This window comes from Aphelocoma coerulescens, chromosome 17, assembly GCF_041296385.1.
Source record: "Aphelocoma coerulescens isolate FSJ_1873_10779 chromosome 17, UR_Acoe_1.0, whole genome shotgun sequence".
NCBI lineage: Eukaryota > Metazoa > Chordata > Aves > Passeriformes > Corvidae > Aphelocoma > Aphelocoma coerulescens.
Window position 1 is genome coordinate 10182239 of NC_091030.1, and position 22543 is coordinate 10204781.

General features: G+C 51.8%; 2 protein-coding genes across 7 annotated transcripts in view; one reads left to right on the top strand and one right to left on the bottom strand.

The window, feature by feature from the left end:
* Positions 1-5732: 5732 nt before the first annotated feature.
* On the bottom strand, positions 5733-7612 carry RPL35 (ribosomal protein L35). The gene is made up of 4 exons (XM_069031728.1): positions 7517-7612; positions 7017-7153; positions 6613-6694; positions 5733-5950 (listed from the first exon to the last, which is right to left on the bottom strand). The coding sequence occupies exons 1-4, from the start codon at positions 7517-7519 to the stop codon at positions 5801-5803; spliced, it is 372 nt and encodes a 123-aa protein (XP_068887829.1). The 5' UTR covers positions 7520-7612; the 3' UTR covers positions 5733-5800.
* A 154-nt stretch (positions 7613-7766) lies between these two features.
* The window catches only part of GOLGA1 (golgin A1), a 56335-nt gene continuing 41558 nt past the window's right edge, over positions 7767-22543 (top strand). Inside the window, exons 1-4 of one of the 6 annotated variants that reach the window (XR_011155557.1) lie at positions 7808-7829; positions 8431-8475; positions 16110-16171; positions 19243-19374. The gene's annotated coding sequence lies outside the window, so the exon portion shown is untranslated. Of the gene's footprint in view, positions 7830-8288; positions 8295-8430; positions 8476-12533; positions 13316-16109; positions 16172-17468; positions 17579-19242; positions 19375-22543 lie in introns of those variants that run through there. The other 5 variants (XR_011155558.1, XR_011155556.1, XR_011155555.1 and 2 more) reach the window with 5 other exon arrangements.

Sequence of the window (22543 nt, forward strand, 5' to 3'; positions counted from 1 at the left end):
GCAGTGCAGAGGCAGGAGGGGCCCGGCGCAGACCCGGGACAGCAGCCCCTGCCGGGTCCTGGGGAAAAGGAGCTTTGGCACTGTCCAGTGTGAGCCGCAGCCCGAGAGCCGCTGGGAGCCGAGGCGGTGCCGGGGCGCGGAGCAGCCGAGCGTGGGCACGGCCGAGCAGCTGCCCCGGCGCTGCTGCAGAGCTTGGCAAGCGCGGAGCTGCCGGGGGCCCCGGGTGAGAGCAGCCCCCGCGCCCAGCGCCCTCCCGTTCCTGTCCATGTGCGAGGGCAGCGTCCCCTCGGCCCCGGCTGGTGGCCACGGGCGCCTCGTGCTGCGGAGCTGGCACCGACCGTGCCCCTGGATGCGGAAAGGTTTCCTACTGCGAAGACCTGAAGCCGGTGCCAGGCGCGGGGCAGCCCGGCACCCCCTCTCCCGGCCCCACGCTGCTCCCAGGTCTGGCTCACGGCAGCACCGGCCGCCCCTGCCCCGACCCCCGCGCTGGCCGTGCACTGCACCCCTCGCTTGGCCGCGGGTTCTCGCCACCAGAAAGGAGCCGGCCGACTTTTCCCCCCGACTGGGTCCCTGCCAGGCTTTTATCTAGCGATCCCCAGCAAATCCCTGTACAAACAATACGGATTTCTGACATTTTTTTGTGGTAAAGTAAACTCCCAGCACATCTCTAATTCCAGGGCTTTGTTGTTCTTCCGCAGGGGCTGCCGTGGCTCCGCGCTGTGCTGGGCTGGGCTACGGACACCCCTCCGCTCCCCTCGGTCAGAAAACACGGAAAGGGAGGAATGAAACCCACGTGGCCAGAGGACTACCTTGTGTTGGGTCTTCTGGGCTGTGGTGGGGAGCTTCAGCCCCAGCAGCCCTTTGTGAGCTGATCCTTGTTCTGGCACGGGTCCCCGATGGCTGGTCCTGGTCTCTGGTCCCAGGTTCAGTCACAGGACAAGGCAGGCTGGAGAGGACAGGGGTCCCTGAGCAGGACAGAGTGGGGACATGTGGGTGGGGGCAGGATGGGCTCCCGCTGTGACGGGCGCTGCTGACTTCCAGACATTCCTCCTGTGCGTGGCCGGCACCACCTCGGCTCATAACGTGATTAAAAGATTAAAATCTCTCAGTTCAGCAGCAAGCAGCAAATGAAGCTTGAGACAGGGATGTTGGGGGCCCGTGGTGCCCGAAGCCCCCATGACAGTGATGTGGTGCCTGGGGAAGGGCAGCCAAGGCCATCTGGGCAGGTGGCTCTGGTGCCACAGCCCTCGCTCCCAAAATTCCCTCCTGTCCTTGGTGCAGCTGGGCAGTGAGCCCTGACCCCCCTGCCTCCTTCTCAGTTACTGGCCGGGCTGGTTTGTTTGTGGTGGTTTTGCCTCCTTCCTGGCCCCGCTGCCCAGGCTGGCGTCCTGCTCTCCCCACGGTGCCAGCCCAGTGCTGGGCTGTCTCGGGGCCGAGGCGAGCCAGGCGTGGCCAGTCTTTGGGTGGGCAGGATGTACAGTGGGCAGAGGATGGCACCAGGTGACATCCTGGCCAGAGCCTGCCCATGGCTACAGTCTGTTGGCACCCACTGAGGGTGCACCAAAGCCTTGGTCCTTGTTCCACCCCAGGAGCTGCCTCTGCCTGGATCCCCTGCAGCTCAGCTGTCTGGGCACAGCCAGGCTGCAGGACCAGGGGCTTGGCAGAGGGCTCTGCTTGGGATGTGGTGCCCAGCCATGCCAGCAGCCCCCAGGTCCCCCTCGGGGAGCAGAAGGCTCAGTGCCAGTGCCACAGCCCTCATGCTGTGCCCTCACCCATTTGCTGCCCATGCTGGGACACACTTGGTGGGAGAACATTGGTGCCACCAGGGCCTCTGGTCAGTCTCCAGGAGCTGCAGGGAGGCGCAGGGACGTGGTGTGATGTGGGGACACAGGTGCCAAGGCTGACAACCCCGAGCAGCTGTGGGAAAGGGCTGGGCAGCGAGTGGTGGGCGGTGGCCGGAGGGAAGGGAGGGGAGCCACGGGCCTTGGCAGTGCCGCTGCTGACTCACTCACCAGTGGAAACAGAAATCTTTCCCAGGCTTACACCACCAGCTCCACACCACCCTGGCCTCGGCATGGCAGCCCCTTGGATTGGCAGGGTGCACCTGCAAACACCCCTTCCCTGGCAGCACCCCCGGCACAGCAGGGCAGGGAGGAGGGGGCTCTCGTGGCTGGGCTCTGCCCAGCCCGATGAATGCGCTTTGTCCATCTCCCTGCGGATGTACAGCCAGGCTGGCTGGGAGCCAGGAGCCCCAGCACGCAGCAGCCCCCAGCCCCAGGAGCCCCAGGGCCACCTTTGCCCGGGAGCTCCCAGGATGGTGAGAGCAGAGCCCTGTGGCGCAGGGCCTGTGTCCAGACACTGCCTGTATTCATGGAGCAGCAGGACCAGGGCAGCGTGGGGGCAAGTCCTCCCTCACACTGGCCAACAAAACGGGCATTCAGGGCTGGGAGCAGGCGGCTGCCCTGAGCAGACCTGGGGTGTCCATGAGGCCGGCGGGACGCGGCATTTCCCTGCCAGGCCTCACAGTGTGGGGCTTGTGGTCACCAGATGCACCCGACACGCTGCTCACACGCAGCCACACAGGGCCAGCTCTTCCCAGCATGCATGTGCTAGGCATGGCATGGCCAAGGGCACTGGGACTGGGGGTCACTCCCAAGCTCCCTGACCCGCAAAGCACTTGGCATGTCCCTCCATGTCCTGCTGCCCACACATCCCACTGCGTGCAGACACCAGGGTCAACCCTGTGGTAGCACTCAGGGCAGCAGCCAAGGACCACCCTGAAGGAGGAAGGTGACAGGAACAATGTCAGGAGTGTTAGGAGACCTGGGGTTTGTGTCCATCGCAGCAAACACCAGCCAAGGGAGGTGGGTCCTAGGCTTTCCTTGGCAATATTTGGTTTTCAGTCAGACTCAATCTTGAGGGTCTTTTCCATCCTAAAAGACTCTGTGATTATACAGCTCACATCTGCCTTGCCCCCTCTGCAGCCCCTCCTCCCCAGCCCCCTCAGGCCCCAGATGCAGAATCGGGTCCAGGAGTGGGTGCTGCCAGCTCCCACAGTCACCCTCCGCTCCAGGCCGGTCCCGCTGTGCTGGGCAGAAACATCTGGTCCCGTTGGATGCCTTCCAGGGCGTGGGGCCAGGGCTCCCTCCGCAGCAGCACCAGCCCAGGCTGTGCCCCGCAGCCCGTCAGCAGCTGCTCCTCTGTCCTCATCCCCGCCCGCGAAATTATTTATTTGTTGAAGAACGTCTTTTCCTGGGAAGTCTCTCCAGTGCTGAGGGACATCTTCATCTACAAGGAGCAAATAAACAGTCTGAGCCTCCGAGGTTCTGCCGCTCTGCAAACACTGGTGCTAAACCCAGGGCCGGTGTTGGCAGCTGCGCGGGGTCAGCGCTGGAGCGCAGCAGGGTCCCAGGCAACTGACCCCACGGCCAGGCAGTGCCGTGCCTGGGGGGGACAGGGACCACACGGCCTGCAGTGGCACAGGGGACATGCTGTGGGGTCCCCACAGAGGCAGCACAACACGGGGATGCTTTGCTGGGGATTACTGCCACCGGCCCTCCCTCCCTCTGGGGACCAGCAAGGCTGGAGAGTGTTCACTCAGCCCCAGCAGCAGCGGCTTCTGCCATGGGCACCCTCTGGGGCTGGCTGATAAAGTGGGAACCAGCACAGACCACTGGAGACCCCAGCCAGAACAGGCTTTGCCTTGCTCTCACAGCAGGAACAAGTGTCTTCACCTGTGCGCTGGAGGAAGCTCATTGCTTCACCTCTGTGTGCTCAATCAGTCTGTTGTTCCTGGTCACTTAAAGGGCTGCTTGTCTGCAGGATGTCTCCTGTAACAGGACAGGGCAGTTCTGATGGAAGGGCCGGACTGGTTGGTTCTGTCTGTTGGTGGGTGGATGGAGTAATTCAGCCCCAGGATTTAGCGCAGTGCCAGAAACACGTTCACCTCCTCAAATGACTGCTGTGGGCTGTGCACAAACCAAAGCCTGAGCTGTTCTCCAGTACTGCCTCCTACTTCAGCATGGGGATGACTCCTGGATGTTCAGTGCCTGCTTAGTCAGGGTTTTTCCCCATTTTTGTGTTTCTCCCACTCTTGTTATTGATTGGCATGCCAGGGATCTGTACTGATCGGATCCTTGAGACAGCAGATCCTCTCTCAGCAGCACAGCTGCTCCTGTGGCTGGGCTGGAAGGTGACACCTGGAGCACGCCCTGACACTGTCACCAGTCTCTGCAGTGCAGAGTTCACGCTGTGTTTGCTTGCCGTGTTGTCAGCAATGCTGGCAGAGCCGTCAGGCTCCCCTCAGCTGCGCTGCTGCAGCAGCACAGGGCACACACCTCTCCAAAGAGAAGCCCAAATGCAGCCAGGCACGATCTGGCAGCAGCCACCTGCCTCAGCCTGCCCCATGCCCAGCGCAGGGGACCAGCCCCTCTCCTGTCTCCTTCAGGCATCAGGCTCCTGGGATGGGAGGGTGCTCCTGCTCCTGGGGCCTGTGTGTGCTGGGCAAGAAGCTCATGCTCCCCCCAGAGAAGCTCTGCCAGCCACGGGAGGACACTCAGGCATGGAAACACAGCCATCTGTAACCCTGCCGGCCTGCCTGGGAATACGAATGTGAGCCAAGGAGCCGGTTCCCACACACAGCCCGCCGGCCCACGGCACGCTCTGGCAGCCTGGCCCAGCGCTGTGCCAGGCAGGGCCCTCTCGCTGCCAGACACGTCCCATCCACCCTGGGCTCCAAACAAAGCCACGGCACAGCCCGGGTGACATCACAGCGCAGCCACCCCTCGCAATGCCACCATGTAGGGGAAATTCCCTGCACCACACGTGATTAGGCCTCTCTGGATAAAACTAGCTTGAGGCTCAAAAATCCTTAATTGAGTGAGCAGAATTAAGATCTTTTTCCTAAACAGAATCTGGATCCAATCTAGGAACTCCCTAATGGATAGGGAATTTGTCATATTCTAATGTATGGGCTGCACTAACACAAACCATGAGTGCTGCGGCCCTCACGCTCCACAGCAGCACTGTGGAACTCTTCCTCAAAAATCAGGACCAAAAAAGGCTTTTGGAATCACAACTCCATCTCCAAGTCCCAAAGAACTCCATGGGAGGCAAAGACAAACCATTTAACCCGTGCTGTGCTTTGCAGGTGGGTGTGGAACTGTGAGGCCACAGATGCCCTGGGAGTTCAGCGGTGCTGCCCTAGGAGCTCAGACCTTTTTCACACCCTGAGCTCCTGTGCCATCATCAGCATCCACACCCACACAGAGAACAAACACCTGGTCTGAAACTGTCCCCCCCTCAGGGGGTTCTTGGAAGCTATGAGCTGCCCAGAGATCTGAACCAAATGCCAACAAAATCCTTCAGTTTCCACGAAGTCCCGTAAAACTCCTCAGCTAATTAATTTATTTGTTAATACTTAAACATCTGGCCCAAGACAAAACTTTAAACTGAAGAGATAAATATCGACTGACTGCCAGTATTTGTGAAGAGCTTCCATTTTACACCAATCTCAGGTTAAATACTTCTTACATATCGGCTGAACCAGCCTCACAGATCTGTACCCATTCACTGCCTGCTCCTCAGAGGAAAATAAAACTGCCAGGTCTGTATTTTTCATTATCAGTCACAGTTTAAACACTTTCTGTGAATTCTCTCATTTCCCTCCATTAAGCTGATGACTCCTTTATGGCCTCTTTACCCACCACTACCAAAGAAACCACCAGTGACACTTCCAAACCAAACTCCATTTAATGAGCCATCCTCAGCCGCCCAGCCCGGAGCTGCAGCTCGCCCAGCGCTATGCCTTGATGGCGAATTTCCGGGCCGGGTACAAACGCTCCTTTCGCTGCTGCTTCTTGGTCTTCAGGTTCTCCTCGTGCTTGTTCAGCCTGCGCCGCATGGCCCGAGTCTTCTTGGGCCGCAGATCCAGGGGTTTGTACTTCTTGCCCTGTTGGCAAAGACACACAGCGGTGGAGTTCAGACCCTGCTCCGAGCTGAGCTCCTGCCACAGCACAAGCATCCCTGTTCAAGCCCCTTTCCCTTGGGACTACCTTTACAGCCTGCAAGTGTAGGAGACTCCTCTCCGCTGGGAAACACGAGTGGAGTGTAACTTTTGCAGCAGCTTTGACTCAGGTTTAAGTAATGCCTAATCTTACAAGCCCCAGTTATCCAACACCTCTTGAAAAGTTTTTTTCCCCCCCCAAATATGACCTAATTCAAACTCCAGGAAGTAATACTCTATAAAAATCACAGAACCTTATTGAATTAAAGAATTTCTTGGTCACATACAAGATGATTAAATTTAAAATAAAAGGGTATCTGCATTTCTGCAAACTGCACCTTCCAGCAAGTTCACCCCAGCCCACAGAAGGGATGCTGCCAGAAGACTCTCTTGCAGAAAGCAGACTCACATCAAGCTTACTGAATTCTTGCAGTAATAATTAGAAAGGAACCATGGCCAGAGAACTTTAAAACTGAACGTAAATGAGTGTTTTTCATTGAGTTTTAAGCTTTTAAGTAGCAATCGACAAATTCAGTTCCTTCCCACAAACTCTGTAATAGTGAACAGCAAGAGCTGCAAGGCCACTTATGGAAGATGTCTGTCCTTACCTTGTAGAACTTCCTCAAGTTCTCCTTCTGGGTCTGGTTGATGACAGTCAACACTCTGGCGATGGATTTGCGCACCACACGGCTGCAGGTGGGAAAGAGAGGGATCTCAGGACACAGCAGGACCAGCTCCATGGATCAAACCCGGGGTACCGTGTGTGCTCCGGACCACCCACACTGTGCCACATTACAGCGAACACCGACAGGGCCTGGCTTATCTCTGCTCCACACCTCTGAGCAGAGGCACAGAGCGACCCCCAGCCCTAACGAGATGTGTTCCCCTTCCACGCGGGTTTTTAAGGTTTTTTTTACAGCACACAACGACCACAACCTGTGAGAGCAGCTCTCAGCCACGGAGCAGCCGGGGACTCCGCGGCCCCTGCCCAGCTCCCCTCGTCCCCACTCACATCTTGGACAGCTTGGAGGCGGCCCCGCCGGTCACTTTGGCCACGCGCAGCTGCGACAGCTCCACCTTCAGATCGTCCAACTGCTTCAGCAGCTCCTCCTTCTTCTTCCCGCGCAGGTCTCGGGCCTTGATCTTGGCCTGCGGGCGGCGGACAGGCCGTCAGCACCCCCGCCCGACCCCTGGGCCCGCATCCCGCCCACCCTCAGCCCCGCAGCGCGAATATGCGGGCTCGGGGCCCGGTGGGATGAGGGCGGATTGCCGGGATTCCCGGCCCCGGTGGGATTGGGGGGCATTCCCGGACTGCCGGTCCCGGTGCCCGTTGGGATGGCGGTGGAACCCCGGGTGGCCGTTCCCGCGGGATGGCGGTGGATCCCCGGCGGCCGTTCCCGCGGGATGGCGGTGGATCCCCGGGTGGCCGTTCCCGCGGGATGGCGGTGGATCCCCGGTGGCCGTTCCCGCGGGATGCCGGTGGATTCCCGACCAGCGGCCCGGCTCTCTCACCATGGCGGGCGGCGCGCGGCGCGGGGCGGAAGGACGGAAGCCGCGCAGAGACAGGGGCGGTGCCGCGGCCGGACCCTACCAACGCGCGCTGAACGGGGGGAGGAGCCTGCGCGCCGCGCGCCCCCCGCGGGCTGCACGGTGGTCCCGGCCGGGGCGCTGACAGGGAAGGCGGGAGGCGCGGGAGGAACGGCCGGCCCCGGGCTCTGGGGCTGCAGCCCCGCGGGAGCCGCTCGCTGCTGCGGCTGCCGCCCCCTCCCTCTCTTGGCCGCCGGAGCCCAGTCAGAGCGCAGCCGGTGTTCCCGCGCTGGCCGAGGTGCGGCACTCTTACACCGGCAGTGATGGGGACGTGATGGCGGGCGGGGCGGGAGCGACCGCCGCGGTGGAACGGAGTAGGGGCAGGGGCAGGGCCTTGCGCGCAGGCGGCCGCGCGGGACGGACGGAAGGACGGACAGACGGGCCGGCCTCGCTCCCCGCGGTGCTGCCGCCGCCGTATCCAAGCAGCCGCCGCGCCTCACCGGCCGCGCGCGGGAGGGCGGAGCCTCTCGATTGACGGCCGGCGCAGCCAATCACAACGCGTTCTCGCCGTTAGCCTGGGCGCTCGGCCAATAGGAGCTCAAGAGGGCGGGGCTGGCCGGCGCGGACCGGCGCGAGGCGGTAGCCGCGCTCCCCGAACCTCGGCGGCGGCGGCGCTGCGGCCGCGCCCGGACCGGGACCGGCGGGTGCGGACGGTGAGCGGGGCCGCCCGGCAGCGCCTGCCCCGCTCCGGCCCGGCCTCCAGGTGCGGGGGGCGGAGCGGCGGCGCGGGCGGGGGCGGGCGGGGCGGCGGCGAGGGCGGGCGGGAGCGGCGGCGGCTGCGGGCGCCTCGGGGCAGGCCCGGCGGCGGCGCGCCCCTCACCGCGGTGTCGCCCCCGCAGAGCTCCGGGCCCGGCAGAAGAACCCCGCCGCGAGTGGGAGCCCAGGTAAGGCGGCAGGTGCGGGTGGGGGCTGTGCGGAACATCCCCCGGCGGCGCGGCGGGTCCGTGCCCGGTGCCGCGGCCAGGGGCGGCGGGGGCGGGAGCTGCCGAGGCCCGGCGGCTGCACGGGGCCGTGCTCGCCGCTGTCTCTGCTGCTAACGGAGAGGAGGAACGCGATGTGACACGTCTAACGCTTAGGCCTGGGTTGGCAGCGTAGCTGAAATAATTGCCCAGACGACCCCCTCTTTATTAACTTCTCCGTTCCTCGCGCTCCCTTCCCGCTTGCGGCGGGCGAGGCTGTGCGTGTTGAGCACGCCGGTGACAGAAAGCGGCATCCGGCATGGGCAAACGAACCCGTCGGGGTGGAATGTTGCAGGATTTTATGGGAGCAGTCTGTGCAGTGCTGGATATCCAAACTGCGGGTTTGATGGAATCATCACGGATTTGTTCTGATTTTCAACTTCTATCGCAGCAGTTCCCTTGTCACCGAATTTTATTTCTTTTGTACAGAGAAGTGGCTTGGACAATAGGTGACATGAGATGCCCTTGGGGACAGTAGCTGGATGGTTGTTGTGTTGTGTCATCCCCTCAAATTTCTTGCCCTATAAAAATGTCCATCACCTGGTAAAACATCCAGGATCAAGACTGCAGGTTTTCAGCTCTAGATCTCATTTCCCACCACAGAATAAGACCTGTTTTCATCAAGGTCTGAGTTGCATGTCTGTCATTTAATAACCAGACTCCAAGGTTCCATGCTTTAGCCGTGTCTGGGCCAAGCACTTCTAGTCCTCCAGCCTGCAAAATGGACCCCTTAATATAAAAAATACCTAGATTTTGCCTGAGCTGTCCAAATGCACCCTGCAATTCAGGGCATCTTGTCCAAGCTAATGCAAAGCAGCTCTGTGGGACCATATGAAGACTAAAATGTGAGTGAGTCTCCCAGCATGCATGTGCTTCCCACTGCTCCCGCGGGCAGCAGGACTGCTGTGGTGGTACCAGTCTTTGCAAATCGTGGAAAATCATCCTGGTATGGGTCTTGCTGTGGGATTTGCTGCCTGGGGTCTCCTCATGCCACCTGAACCTGTGGTGTGGTGGGTGTGCTGTCCCTGGCACAGTGGAGGGAGCACTTTGGTAGCCTGGTGTCCTGCTGGGGATCGTGTGTGTAGGAAAAAGAGGCTTCATTTTCAAATCAGATTAATACAGTCTCTTTTAAGATCTTTGGATAAATTGGACCACGATTTCTGTTAAGTGAAAGAAAGAGTGAGTCGCTTCACTAGGAGCAGAGAGCATTATTCTCCAGTCATTCTGGGCTGCCAAAGCAATACAGACGGTCACAAATGTGATGGCCAGGTCCTTTACTGCAGGAAATAGAAAAACCATTCACAGAAACTATATGGAGAGAGGAAGTGTTTCGTTGTGCTACAAAGGAGAATGTGATCATTGTTTTGTCTTGAAATGTAGCTACAATACAGTATCAAAATTCAATTGGCAATCCATCTCCCTTACAAACATGGGAAGATTTTATCACAACGATGCCTAGCTGGGCTTTGCTCTATGTGTAAGAATGATACTGTGTTCTGTGCTCATTGTGCTCTTTTGAGAAACTCGATCTACAAGTGATAAAGATGCTGAAAGTGCATTCCAGCGGGAGGAGCATGAAGCTCATTGTTAATCATTTCTGTGTCCCTGTTTTATTTTGTGGAGGCAAGTAATAAAAATGGAGTGTAACGATTCAAAACATCGAGAAGCTTCTAACCCTAGTCAGTTCTGCACTGAAATCAGGTGGTGGTGTCCGTGGCCTTGCACAGAGGGCACAGATTTGGGGAGGTGGGGGCCGGGGGCTGCAGCTCTCCCGCGGCTGCTGCTGTCACATGATGCTCTGCACAGTCCCCTGCTCGCACTGCAGCTGCCTCGCTTCCGTGTGCCACTCACATCTCCCCTCTTCTTGCATCACTTTTATTCTGGTTTAGCTCTGTTGGCGTTAAGTGGAGTTGATGATCTGCTGCAGCACAGATGGATAATGGGAATTCATTGGATCATCTGGATGTGTTACTTTGTTGGTTTGTCTCTTATTCTGCTTGGTGTGCTTTGGGTAAGGAAGGAGGATCTCTGGTGTGAAGGTCTGTTCTGAGGTGGTCTAACTGCCTAAAGAGCTGAAATGGAACTGATACTAAACAAAAACCCCCAATGCCCCCACTAGCCCCCTAAAGCACAGTACAGCTATTGGATTCTGGCCATAAAAACCTGGATGTTGATGTCTTTTCACACATAACTTTACACAGCTCTCATTTTTTTCTTAAAAATGATTGCTTTCTTTGGAGCAGTCTTTGTAGAAGGACAACCAGGACTTGTACATGCAGATTTTGTAATAGTTTTGTTTGGTATTCTTGCATAAGAGCATTCTGCAGGTTTGGCTTTTGTGGCTAAGTTGCACTGTTGAAGCACAAAAGCTCTGTTCAAGATGTGTAGTTTTTGAACAGGCTGGAAAACAGAGGTGTGGTATGGAGTATGTGTTGCAGCAGGAGGAGACAGTTCAAAGGAGTGGACCAAGTTGTGTGTGGGAGCTGCACTGAGGGTCAAATGGAGGTCTGGTTCTGTAAAGTATGTAAGGAAGTTGCCAATACAAATATTACCTTGCAGCTTACATGTGCTGAGAGAACGCAGCACAGCCCTGCAGCAGGGATGGAACGGAGTAACCATCAATCTGGTTCCCTGAGGATGTCAGTCAGGAAAAGAAGTGTGCAATGCCAGTGCAGGTTTAGAGGACTTGTTGTTTGAAGTATTTTTAATTATTGCTATTAATATAATGGAACACAGCCTAGTAGCTGAGTTTAAAAAATATAATTAAAGCAGAAGTCAGCAGAGGAATTTCTCTGCTGTGAGGCAGAGGCACAGTTCAGGAGCAGTACCTGCTCAGGAAGGTGAATGCCCAGAGTCATGATCCATGCAATTCCCAAGCTTGCTGGCAGCTCCCACCAAACACCAGTTTGGAGGGAAGAAGTGAACCAAAGGGATCAGAAAGCTTTCCTAAGCTTGTCCTGCATTCCCTTTTGTCAGAGTACAGTTCCAGTTGGAAGGCAGCCATTGGCACCTTGGCCGAGGATGGGAGCAGGCTGCAGAGTGTGACGACAGCTGCCCTCCAGATCGGGCACTGGCCTCAGCTGCCATTTGGGCCAGCCAGTAAATCATTTGGCTTGCTGGAAAGAAGCCTCTCCATCCCATTGCTCTACAATGCAGCTTGATGTTAGCTGTTCCATTTCAAATTAATGAGTGTACATAAAAGAGTTAAATGTCAGTTGTTGTCAGAGGAAAGAAAGAAAAATCGTTCTTGTAACTGGGATGCTTTTCAGGAACTTGGCTGCTGGGAAGGCAAGAGGCATGTGCTTTTCCACCCTGCTTTAGGTGATGGCTTAGTTCAAGGGGGCCCAGATTTGGCTCAGTCAACAGTTGTGTTGGCGTCTTGCCATCAAATGTGCATAAAATGGAGCTGACTGCAATTCCCTCCTCACTCTAACATGGAGGGGCAGCCGGAGGGACCCGAGGCCGCTGTGCCGGTGCCGTAGCTTGGCTTGGCTGTTACCCTGGGATGTGCCATCCCTGCAGCACAAGCTGTTGCATTGTGACTGGGTCGTTGCTTTCGAGTCCCTGGGTTGTATTTTGGTGTCTTGTCATAACTAATGCATTTCAGTCCTTGTTGTGCCTGTGCTCCCGAAATCTCTCTCCTTTCTCACAGTGGCTTACGTGCTTTTCCAGATGCAGTAGGTTCATCTCTCATTTGCAGACTCTTCCTATGATTCTGTGGCTTATGCACATTGCCACAATATCGGGATAAAACACAACTGGCATTTTAGCTGCTCCAAGAACATTGTGTGTAAATAAACCACTAAATAGTTCAGCCTGTGAAATGTAAATACACGCAGCTCACTGCCACAGCTGATGGTGTTTTTCTGTCTCCCTTCTACCCTCCCACCCCTGCCAAGAGTGGGCCAGCCTGATGTTCTTTTTTCTCTTGCTCTTTCATACAAAGCAAATGACTGCTAAGTACCATGTAGGTGGTATGCAAGCACCACAACAGATTCATGATTTGAATTTGGATGAAAAGAAACACTTGTGTCCTCTTCCACATTGCTTCTGCACCATCTTCTGGAGATTCCTGGACTCTGATGACCCAGAAATTCTTCTTTGGTCTGACTTTGAGCTTGAGCCTATTTCTAATAGCAAACTAGTGAAGTCAGTAGAAGAGCAGAGGCCCAACTGTGATGACATTTTTAGCCTGTGCCCTTTGTTCATTCTATACACAAAAGGTCGTGAACTGCAGTGAAAGAGGGATCATGGAGGGCGCAGAACAGACAAAGGTGGAACAAATTGTCAGTGGCAGAAACATAAAGAAGAGAAGCGAAAGTTTTGTGTGCTGAAGGCGATTGAAGGCCACGTGCATCCCATGGTGAGATCATGTCTCTTGTGTTCAAAGTGAGTCCGCCCAGAGGGAATTCAGAGGAGTCTGCTGGTGAGGTGTGGCTTCCATGATCTCAGTGTAGGAGGCAGGAAGGGACTACACGGTTTCCATGGCATGATGTTAATGAGCACCTCCGCATTTTTCTGAGAGAAAAGATGCCAAAGCTGCAGTTCTGGATACAGACAGGTGTGCTTTTAAGCAATAAAAGGATTTTTAAAGACGTCTGAAACATATGAAAAGCTTGATTCTACAGACGAAGCACTTACTTGAAGTTAAAATAACGGGATTGACACTGCATGTTGTATTTTTCAACTCATTTGACTCAGAATGGAGTTGAATTTGTGGTGTTGCCACAGGAAATCATGAGAGTGTTCTGCTGAGATGTCACAGGTAATGCAGAGGTGGCAGCTCCCCTTAGCTCTGAGGTCTTATTGCAAGGCTGTTTGCAGATCTTCTCATCTTCTGATGCGCTGAGGAACGGATTATGCATTCATGTGAGAGTAGTAAACTTTCAGTTTGCAGTACTAAAATCTGTGCAACTTGTATAACAGTTCTTGTGTAACTGTGAGTGCCTGCTCTCTGCCACTTCCACTGGCCACAGCAGTGTGCAGCTGGGAAATGTGCGTGCGTGGGTTTGTCTTGTTTTCTTATTTATCCCCTGCCTCTCCTTTCCCTTTTTTAGGAATGCAATTGCATGTTCAGGCTTCCTCTTTTTTCTTCTTCTCCTAGCAGCTTCTAAATTCCTTGTCTGATGTAACTGTTGTTGCTCTAGGGAGAGAGGTCCTGAAGATTATCTAGTGTGTGATTTTCACAAAATTCAGAGGAAGCTGAAGTAGAGTGATGTTCAGTGCATCTGTTAAAGGGAAGGACAGACAGAAGGAAGTTGTTACGTTGTAGGAAGCATCTGGCCAGCCCCTCCGAATGTGTGGAGCCCTAGGAAGCTTTCCCTGTGCTGTGGAGAGCTGTGTTTATTGGGATGTGAAGGGAAGGATCAATCTGGGCTGATGTGGGACCAGGCTCCCTGTCCCTGTAGGAGTGACTGCTGGCCCTGACTGCTTGTGCACAGGAGTGTGGGTGTGTTCGTGCACAGGCTCACTGGGTTTGTATGTTTTTATTATTTTAAAAAGTGACTTCCCTCTTGCTTAATCTTTAGAGGTAGCAGTATTTTTGCAAGTTAGCTGTACAAATGGTGTACTTCAGTAGGAAAACCAGTTTCTTGGAGAATTCCCAATAGGAAGTAGTTGCTAGAACTAGTTACATTTGCGGGTGATTTTGTCAGCCACACTGTAATTTGTATATGAAATCAGGCTTTCACCCTCGTAATTCATTTCTCCTTAGTGGCCTTTGAAGTAAGCAAACATCCAGGCAGAGAGAACATGATTTGACCAGTGCTATCAGTTAAATAAAACAGCTTGTTTCTGTTTCTTAAGTTAAAGTTGCTTATCACTGTGGTGTTCAGACAAAAGTGTCCCCAAAGCCCAGGCTGTGTCCTTTTCCTTGTGGCAGTCCATGTGCACGTCCATAGGGCACTGAGCAGAGCTGGGATACAAACGCTCCGGTTGCTCTCTGAGCTCGCCCTGGGCATTGCTGTCCCCCAGGACTGAGCCTTGCCAGGAGCTCAGGTGTGGGCTCAGCCTGCTCCCAGATGCCTCCTGCAGCATCCATCGAGCTGCTGGAAAAGGAGCTGGATATATCTGGAAGAGCTGCAGCCACTGCAGTGCAGACGTGCCCTGAGGTGAACAGTGGTTGGGGTGAGGAATGTCTGTGATTGGTTCCAAATTTTACTAAAAGCTTTGGAATAATAAAGAAATCCTTTCCCCCCCGCCTACATTTTATAAAAAAATGGTTTGATGTATAACTGCTCATTGCCATTCCCTCTGAATTCCTGACTCCAGCAGGCTGTGAGGTTTTCAGTGCCTGTCTGGGGGAATTGCTATTTATTTATATCAGTGTTTCTTGGGCAGAACCGAGTGGTGCCTTGGGAACTTCAGGGCAGTGGCTCTTGATGGAGAGTTAGGAATTCTGGCGAGAGGAACGAATTTGGGTTCTACTGCATTTTGTGTTGTCTGAGGCTCTGTCAGGACTAGCACTCTGAGCAGATCACATGGAAACACACAGATGGTTTTCCCAAAACGTGCAGTATAGCGTTGAAAGAAAACATGAGACATGAGTGTGCCAGTCTGCAGAAGAAAAGGAGAGGCAAACGAAGAGCCAAGGTAGGCATCCTGCTTGATGGAGGTAAGATTGGCTGGTTTTTGGTAGCGATTTGAGACATGATGGTTCCAGGCATTGTGTATCAATGATCAGGAGCTTAGTTTTATCTGTGTTGTTAATTTGCAGATAAGGAACAGATACCAGCTGGGCATCTGGCTTTGTGTCACATCCCCTTTTGGCAGTGATGCTGTGGGAGATGTGTCAGGATGGAAAGCGGAAAGAGAGCTGGTCTCTGAGTCAAGGTTTGACAGCTTTAAAATCCTGATAGACTGGAATGTGTTTTCCACCATCGGTTTCTGTAGAAAGCGGTTCTAGGAACATTTTAGTTTGGGGAAAATCCTGTATCAACAAGATGGAAGAACAAAGTGTGTTTGCTTTTGGTTTTTGGTTACCACTTGCGCCTCTAAGTGGGGAGTTGGAAGTGTTTGAAAACCGGTCAAGATTCCATAACTGAGAGGAAGTGGTGGCTTAAAAAAAGGGAGATGGGTTGTACAAGTGCTGTGTCAGGAGGTCAAGGTGCCAGCTGACCAGTTGTCAATGTCCAGCCTACTCTGCTGTGCAGCTCCAGGAAACTGCTCCTGATTCTACCTGTCCTCACTGATACATGAGCTTATAGACCCTTGACATCGTCCTGTCCACTGTGCCCTCCGGTTACACCATTGCTGCCTCTTTGGTGTGTGAGGTTTTATTTGCTTGTGCACGTCGGGCGTGAAGTTAGGGCCCCCCTTCCCCCTTTCAGCAGGCAGCTGAATGGCAGCTTATAGTGATCCTGGCTATGTAGCAAATCTAAGAGGATGTAATGCACTTATTGAACATACCCATGCTGGACTTGCATTGTCAGCTTGATTTCCCTGACCCAGAGCGTTCCCTTGCCACTCACAAAGCCTGCCTTGCTTTGCAGGCCTGAGTTCCAGGGTAGGGCCAGTGGGGAGTGCATACCATTAACTTCAGCACTCTTTTTCCCTTCCAGCTAAGCCTGGTAAACCTTAGCCAAAAGACAGCAAACCACAGGGAAGTGGAGACGTGTGTGATGTAAGTGACATCTGACTTTTAAAATACTGGCCAGCACCATGAAACCTCCATCCCTGTCCCATATCCCTCCTCCTGCTGCCCTTCAGCTCCATCTTTAACTGCCATCCTCTGGGATGTCTGTAAAGCTCTGCTACCCTGGGTGCTGCAATGGAATGAATTTGTAAAATCCATTAATGTATTACACTAAGCAAACCTGGAATTCTGTGTTATGAGAGCGTGTAGGGAAGAAACTGGCACACCAAGTGTGGGGCTTGGCTAGCACGGGTTTTCTGCCTTGTATGGCCTGAGGAGCTGGCAAAATCTTTGAGAGAATAATAAGTTCTGCTGGAAGCCACCATTTTCTGACTTATTCTAACAGTCTTTCAAACCAGTGTTTCAGTGTCTCCTTTTGCAGACTCTGGAGAGCGTTTTTTTAACATGTGTTACTTAAGAAAAATTGTCGTGCAAAACAGCCCAACAGTTTCTTTTGCATGAAAGAAAGCAAAAAGCATGAAACACAGAACAGAAAATTAAGTAGGTGATATTCGTGGCATAGCTGGCTGTCAAAACTGGGGGAACTGTCTGTCTGCAGATGAGCACAGATCCATGTGATAACTTCTAGTATCAAAGGGAAAGAGAGGTCCCTGTTGTGGATGTGCTCCTGGCTGCATTTCATTTATATTGTTAATTTGGAGCTGAGCAGTCCCTTAGGAAAGGGCGATGTCAGGATCTGTATTCCTCCCTTTACTGTGCCCACTTGCTGTTCTAATAATAATTCTCCCTCCTGTCTGTACTGCTGCTGCATTACAACACAGTCCTTAGTGCAGGAGCACCTCCTCCTCTCCCGAGCTGCTCCTGATAGTAGCTCTTCCTTTGTACAGCACCAAATACCATCCCCTCCAGAGCATGATAAGCCAAAACCAGTGCATGAGATAATGTAATTTTATTTTCCTTCTCTGTCACCTGGGAAAGCCAGCTTCACGTATTTTTCCTGCCTTCCAATACCTTTCACACTGGCAGGCTATGGATTTTCTAGTGTATCTTTTATTGATTGCATAAATGGTCTCTTCACAGTGGGTCTGATGAACTTCTTCCACGTGAGAACTATTTGGTTTTAAAAAAATGATGCAAAGCCTAGTTGGTTTTACTTGCCTGTGCCAGGGCTAACACAGGTTATGTTGGCAGCGGTTGGGGTTGTTGGGTAGTATAACTTAAGGATAGTGTAAAATAAAATTCACTGCCATGAAATTAAAAGACTGATATCTAGACTGTATGAAACATACTTTGCAATTTAAGCAAGCTCCTCAGTTTTTTGCAAATGTGTCTGAAGCTGCTCTGGAGTGCCTGGACTACCACGGTGGAGCGCAGAACCCACGGCCTCGCTGCAGGATTTAGGTCACCCTTGCTGCGGAGCACACAGGACCTGGGGTATCGTCCCTCTTCCTGGAATTCCTGAATCACTCCTCCTGGCTACTTCTGACATCTGTCTTTTAGGTCTTGCTGTTCACTTCAATCTCATATGTCGGTGCTTTAAATACTTGGTATTTGTTGTTTGTTCTGTGGTGTGTAAATGTGAATGTTCGGAGGCCTCAGACACAGCCTGGTGCTTCACAATGTTCACGTCCTCATGCCAAAGCTTGTGACATCTGGCATTTGGACTCTGGCACCCATATTGCAGTTCTCTGACAATACAGAAACACTTTTTACCTTTTTCTGGAGCTCTTCAACAAGTGGTTTGTGCAATGCCCCCACAGCCTTGCACTGGTGCTCCGGTGTGCTTTCACGTGGGTGTGTAAAAGCAAATCTATGTGGGCTGCATCTTCTCTAAACTGGGAAATCATGAGACTGCTTGGTTGGCAGGATGGCCCTCTAACTTACCCCAAAAGCTGGGTGGAAGCTGCCAATTTCTCCTGCATTTGTTAGGCATGAAGTATTTGTTCAGGGAAGCATTTCTGAAGCCTCTTTAGTTATTGCGAGGGATTTTTTGGGACAGTTGCTGAAAGATACTTCCGGGTGCTTCCTGATGGCTGGAAAGAGTTAGCTTTGCCATTTCCTGCCTTGGATTGGGACATGTAGGTAATTATTTGTGCAAATAGCATCCAAACAGAGCTGCTGCACAAATGGAAACTTGTTGCTTAACAGAAACACTTCAACCAAAACTGGTAGAGAAGCTGCTGGAAGTAAAAGTTCTGCATTTGCCCAGTTAGAAGTGTGTTTATCTTGCACAAAAATCCTGAGCGTGGCAGAGCTGAAGACCTAGCAGCCATTTCCAGAGGAGATGTTTGGCTGTTGCTGCTGCTGCAAAATCTGTAGCTCATGTTTGTATGTTCAAAAGGATAATTTGATGTCTGTGTATCTTTGGAGTAATATTTTTAAAAGCTACTCTGCCTCTGTAAGCTTCTGTATTGCCTTACTTACTCAATACTACAGTTATCTACGTTATATCTTAGTTTTTTATTCAGGTGATTATTGTACAATATAACATTTTACCCATACGAAGAATAAACATGGATCTGCAGGTATGATTGTGGGCAATGCAAGCCATGGAATTAAACAGTCATGAGGATGCAGAGAGGAGGGATGGTAGGGTACTTTTTAGCATTCTAGCTAAATTTGCCTTGTTTCAGCAGTAGGAACTATTGAGCAACAGCTTTCAGCACCTGCAGAAGAAAATGAAATGTAAAGAGAACTGAGGCTGATCTCTCTAAATACAGCTGCAGGATAAGCACCTCTGCAGAAGGCAAATTTGGAGAGGATTTCTTTGTCCAAGTGTGAAACCCAAGTGCTGTTTGTGCTACAGTTCTTTCATTGGCAGTTTTGTGTTTGTGAAGACAGTCCTCAGAGTTATTTTATTTTGTGACTATTGTACCACTGTTACTTTTAATTTTGCTCTGTTAACTAGTGCATTGTGCAACAGTTAGTCCCATGCCTTGCTTCTCAGCTGGTTTTTTTAATGAGTCTTGAGAAGAGTAACCTGTGGAGAACTGCATGCTCTGTGTTACATCCCCATGGAACTGAACATGCATCTCAGTCTGGATGACTTCATAGCAGCCCTTGATTTTTGAGTAATATGGCTATTTTCTTCTTCATAGGACTGAGCTTGCCCTAAAAGAAATCATGTCATCAGGGGGAGCCGAAGATGATATTCCTCAAGCAGAGAGAAAAACGGTGACAGACTTTTGCTACTTATTGGATAAATCTAAGCAGCTCTTCAATGGCTTAAGGTTAGTGGATTTTTGACAGTATTCCTTCAGAAAAGCCTTGGAATACACACTGCAGTATGCAATGCTGAAGTCAGTGGTACAGTGAACACTTCAAACCCAGTAAGTTTGTTTAGGAGAGAACAGTGCACCTCTGTATGGGTACTTCTGGACCATGTATGTAAGAATGTCTGTAGGAGCAGAGGTTCCAGTTAATAGTAAACTAGAAGTTGGAAATTCCATTAAATTGATGTGATTATTGCTGAAATGGTGTGTTTGAAGGGCACAATTAAGGATTAGGTGTGACTGTGTACAGTCAACAGCATGCAAATCCAAAACACCACAGTCTCTGTGGAAAAAGAAAGGAATGAGAAGGACTGGTCTAGGTGGGAGGGAAGGAGGAGAGGGAATATTTTTGGGGAAGAAATTTAGGAAGCCATAAACAGAAACATCCAAACCATACCCTGTATGTGTCTGGGAAACAAATGCTTAATCTGAACTGTGGAAAAAAGTAAAATTGCATTTATCTACAAAGCAGCTGCAACAACAGCTAGAAGGTCTGGCTGGTTTGTCTGCAGGAGCATCCACGTTTGGACAGTGATATGGATATCCTGTTTATGTCAATATATGCTGAGTTAAACAGCATGTATCCAAAGCTGCTTTATTTCTAAGCTTTGCTGTAGAGTCTCTTAAGTAACAGGGGTTTGAGCTCATATCTGGTTGGCAGTTCAGCCTCTTACTGGTCTCTGAGTAATGCTGTATGTTTGGGCCCTTATAGCTTGCTGTTAGTCAAACACAGATGGTTAGCAAAGATGCTTTTAATTCCTCCGCCCCCCGCTATTGATAATCCTTTCATGTGCTTTAGAAGTTGATTACCAAATCCAAAACAAACAGTTTGTGCTCCAAAATCTGAATGGCAAATGGGCAGTAGAGACAAGGAGTTCTTGGAGATGGCATTTGACCCCCCATGAAAGACAGTCTAAAACAAAAGGACTGAGATCTTGCGACCAGGATTTCCAGGACTGTATATGACACTGCACTGGCTTTTGGACAGATTTTGTTTGAAATTTTGGCCTGAGTCGCTGAAGAGTACGAATGAACACAGTTGATGTGTGGCTGCATGCTGCTCCAGTTCAGATCAGAGAGGTGGCAGAGAACCTCCAGCCATTCTGTCCCTCCTTTGGCCATGGAGGGAGGTAGTGCTTGTATCAGATTTTGAGATGAGGGATGGAGTTTCTCAGTATATGCATGGTACTTTTCCAGAAAGAAACCTTCTTGTCCAGCTAAATGAAAAGAAAATGGAAAATACCTTGGGATGAAGTATGGCAAATAAAAATAGAGAGATGGGCTTAAGCAGCCAGTTCTGCTGTGTGAATATAGGAACATTCCAGAACATTCCAGAACCTGCCTCTGTCCTTATTGTAACCTGGCACAGTTACTTCTTACACTTGACCACCATTTCACCTCTAAGACCTGTGATTTCCATGGGCATAATGACAAGATAAAGCAACATTATAATTCTCAGGTATCTCCTCTGTTAGTGCTTGTTCTCTGGGGAGTTCACCTGGAAATGTCTTGGCAAGCATCCCAATTCTTAGTCCAGTTGCTTGCTTTTCCCTCCAGCATAATAAATGCATTTGATGCATGCCTGACACCTTCTGTTTTGAAGATGATGGTGGCCTTCAGTGCTGTGTTTTATGCCATTCTCTTGCCCTTACCACGTTTCATGGAAAAGAAGTGATGGGGGAGGGAGAGGAGAGCAATGATTTCCTTCCCAAAACCTCCTCTGGGCACTTCAGCTACAGGGAGCTGAGCCTATAGCTGTGTTGGCAGCTGCTTAGCTGTTGCTGCTGCCAAAAATTGCGAGGGCTCAGCCTGCCACGTCTTTGTTTCAGTAGCATTTCCTTCCTCTCTTCCTAATACAGATGCCAAATACAGCATTTGAGGAAAACATATGATGGTCTGCCAAGGTTGCTGCTCGAAAGTGTACTTTGTGCTCGTGCTCCCAGTGATAGCATCTCCTGTGGCCATGCCTGCTAGGATAACACAGAGGGGGTTGTCTTTCTAGTGTCTGTGCCCTGGGCCATAAGTTAGAATAAACTGTTAATGAAGTATGTTCCAATGGCTCTTTTCTCCCCTTTCCCCACTCCCACTTGCTTTTTTTTTTGAAAAAGGCTGAGAAGAGGGAGGGTGAAAGGAAGCAGTTTGTCATGGTGTACTGTCACTGGTACTATTTTCTTTTAAATGTTAAAAAGTGCTTAAGTGGGTTCAGTATCACAAAGAAGCCTGAAACTTCAAGGAATTAAGACTTCCCACAACTGTATTTTAGAGAAGTGATTGTCCCTTTGTACTGGGCACTAGTGAGGCGCCTCATCCTGTTCTGGGCCCCTCATGGCAAGAGAGACACTGAGGGGCTGGAGTGTATCCAGAGATGAGAACAAAGCTGGGGAAAGGTCTCCAACACCAGGAGCAGCAGAGGGAGCTGGGGGGGCTCAGCCTGGACAAGAGGAGGCTCGGGGGGGACCTTCTGGCTGTGCAGCACAGCACTGTTATCCCACTGCTGCTCAGGTTGTGGGAACAGGAGCCTGTAACTGCTACAAGCCCATGAACATAAAAGGAAATGGTCTCTTTTTATCACCTGTCAAAACTGTGAATGTGTTTAAAGCTTTGAATATTAAACTTACAGTTATTGTAGCCTTCCTCTTTGAAGCGTACTGCTGAGTCTCTAGGACTCTCTCAACGTCTTTAATGTCCCTGTGTGACAACTTCCATGTGGCACTGGCCAAGCACACCTCAGCACCTTTAACTGGGTTTCAGCCAGTATTATCTGGCAGCATGGCAGAAATGAAGTCCTGACAGAGAATTGATTATGAGCACGTAAGTAGTGCTGGTCTTTGTGGAGTCAAAGAGTACAGCAAGAGTTGGATAAAGTTCTGGACTGTCTGTGAAATTTATCCACCAGCCGCTCTACTGCAGCAAAAGAACCAGTCTTCTGCACCCAGTGTGAGAAACTCATCGTTCTAGAACATCAGAATTTGTGTCTTCATGTCCTGTTTGGAATGTTTTAAAAGCCAAGAAATTGGAAATGGTTTCCACTTGTTGTTGCAGGCTATTGTGCTGTCCTAAATGAAATCTCCAGTCCCTCCCCTGCATTTGGATTCATTTGGTTGCCCCTTTATCCCTCGTGTAGTGG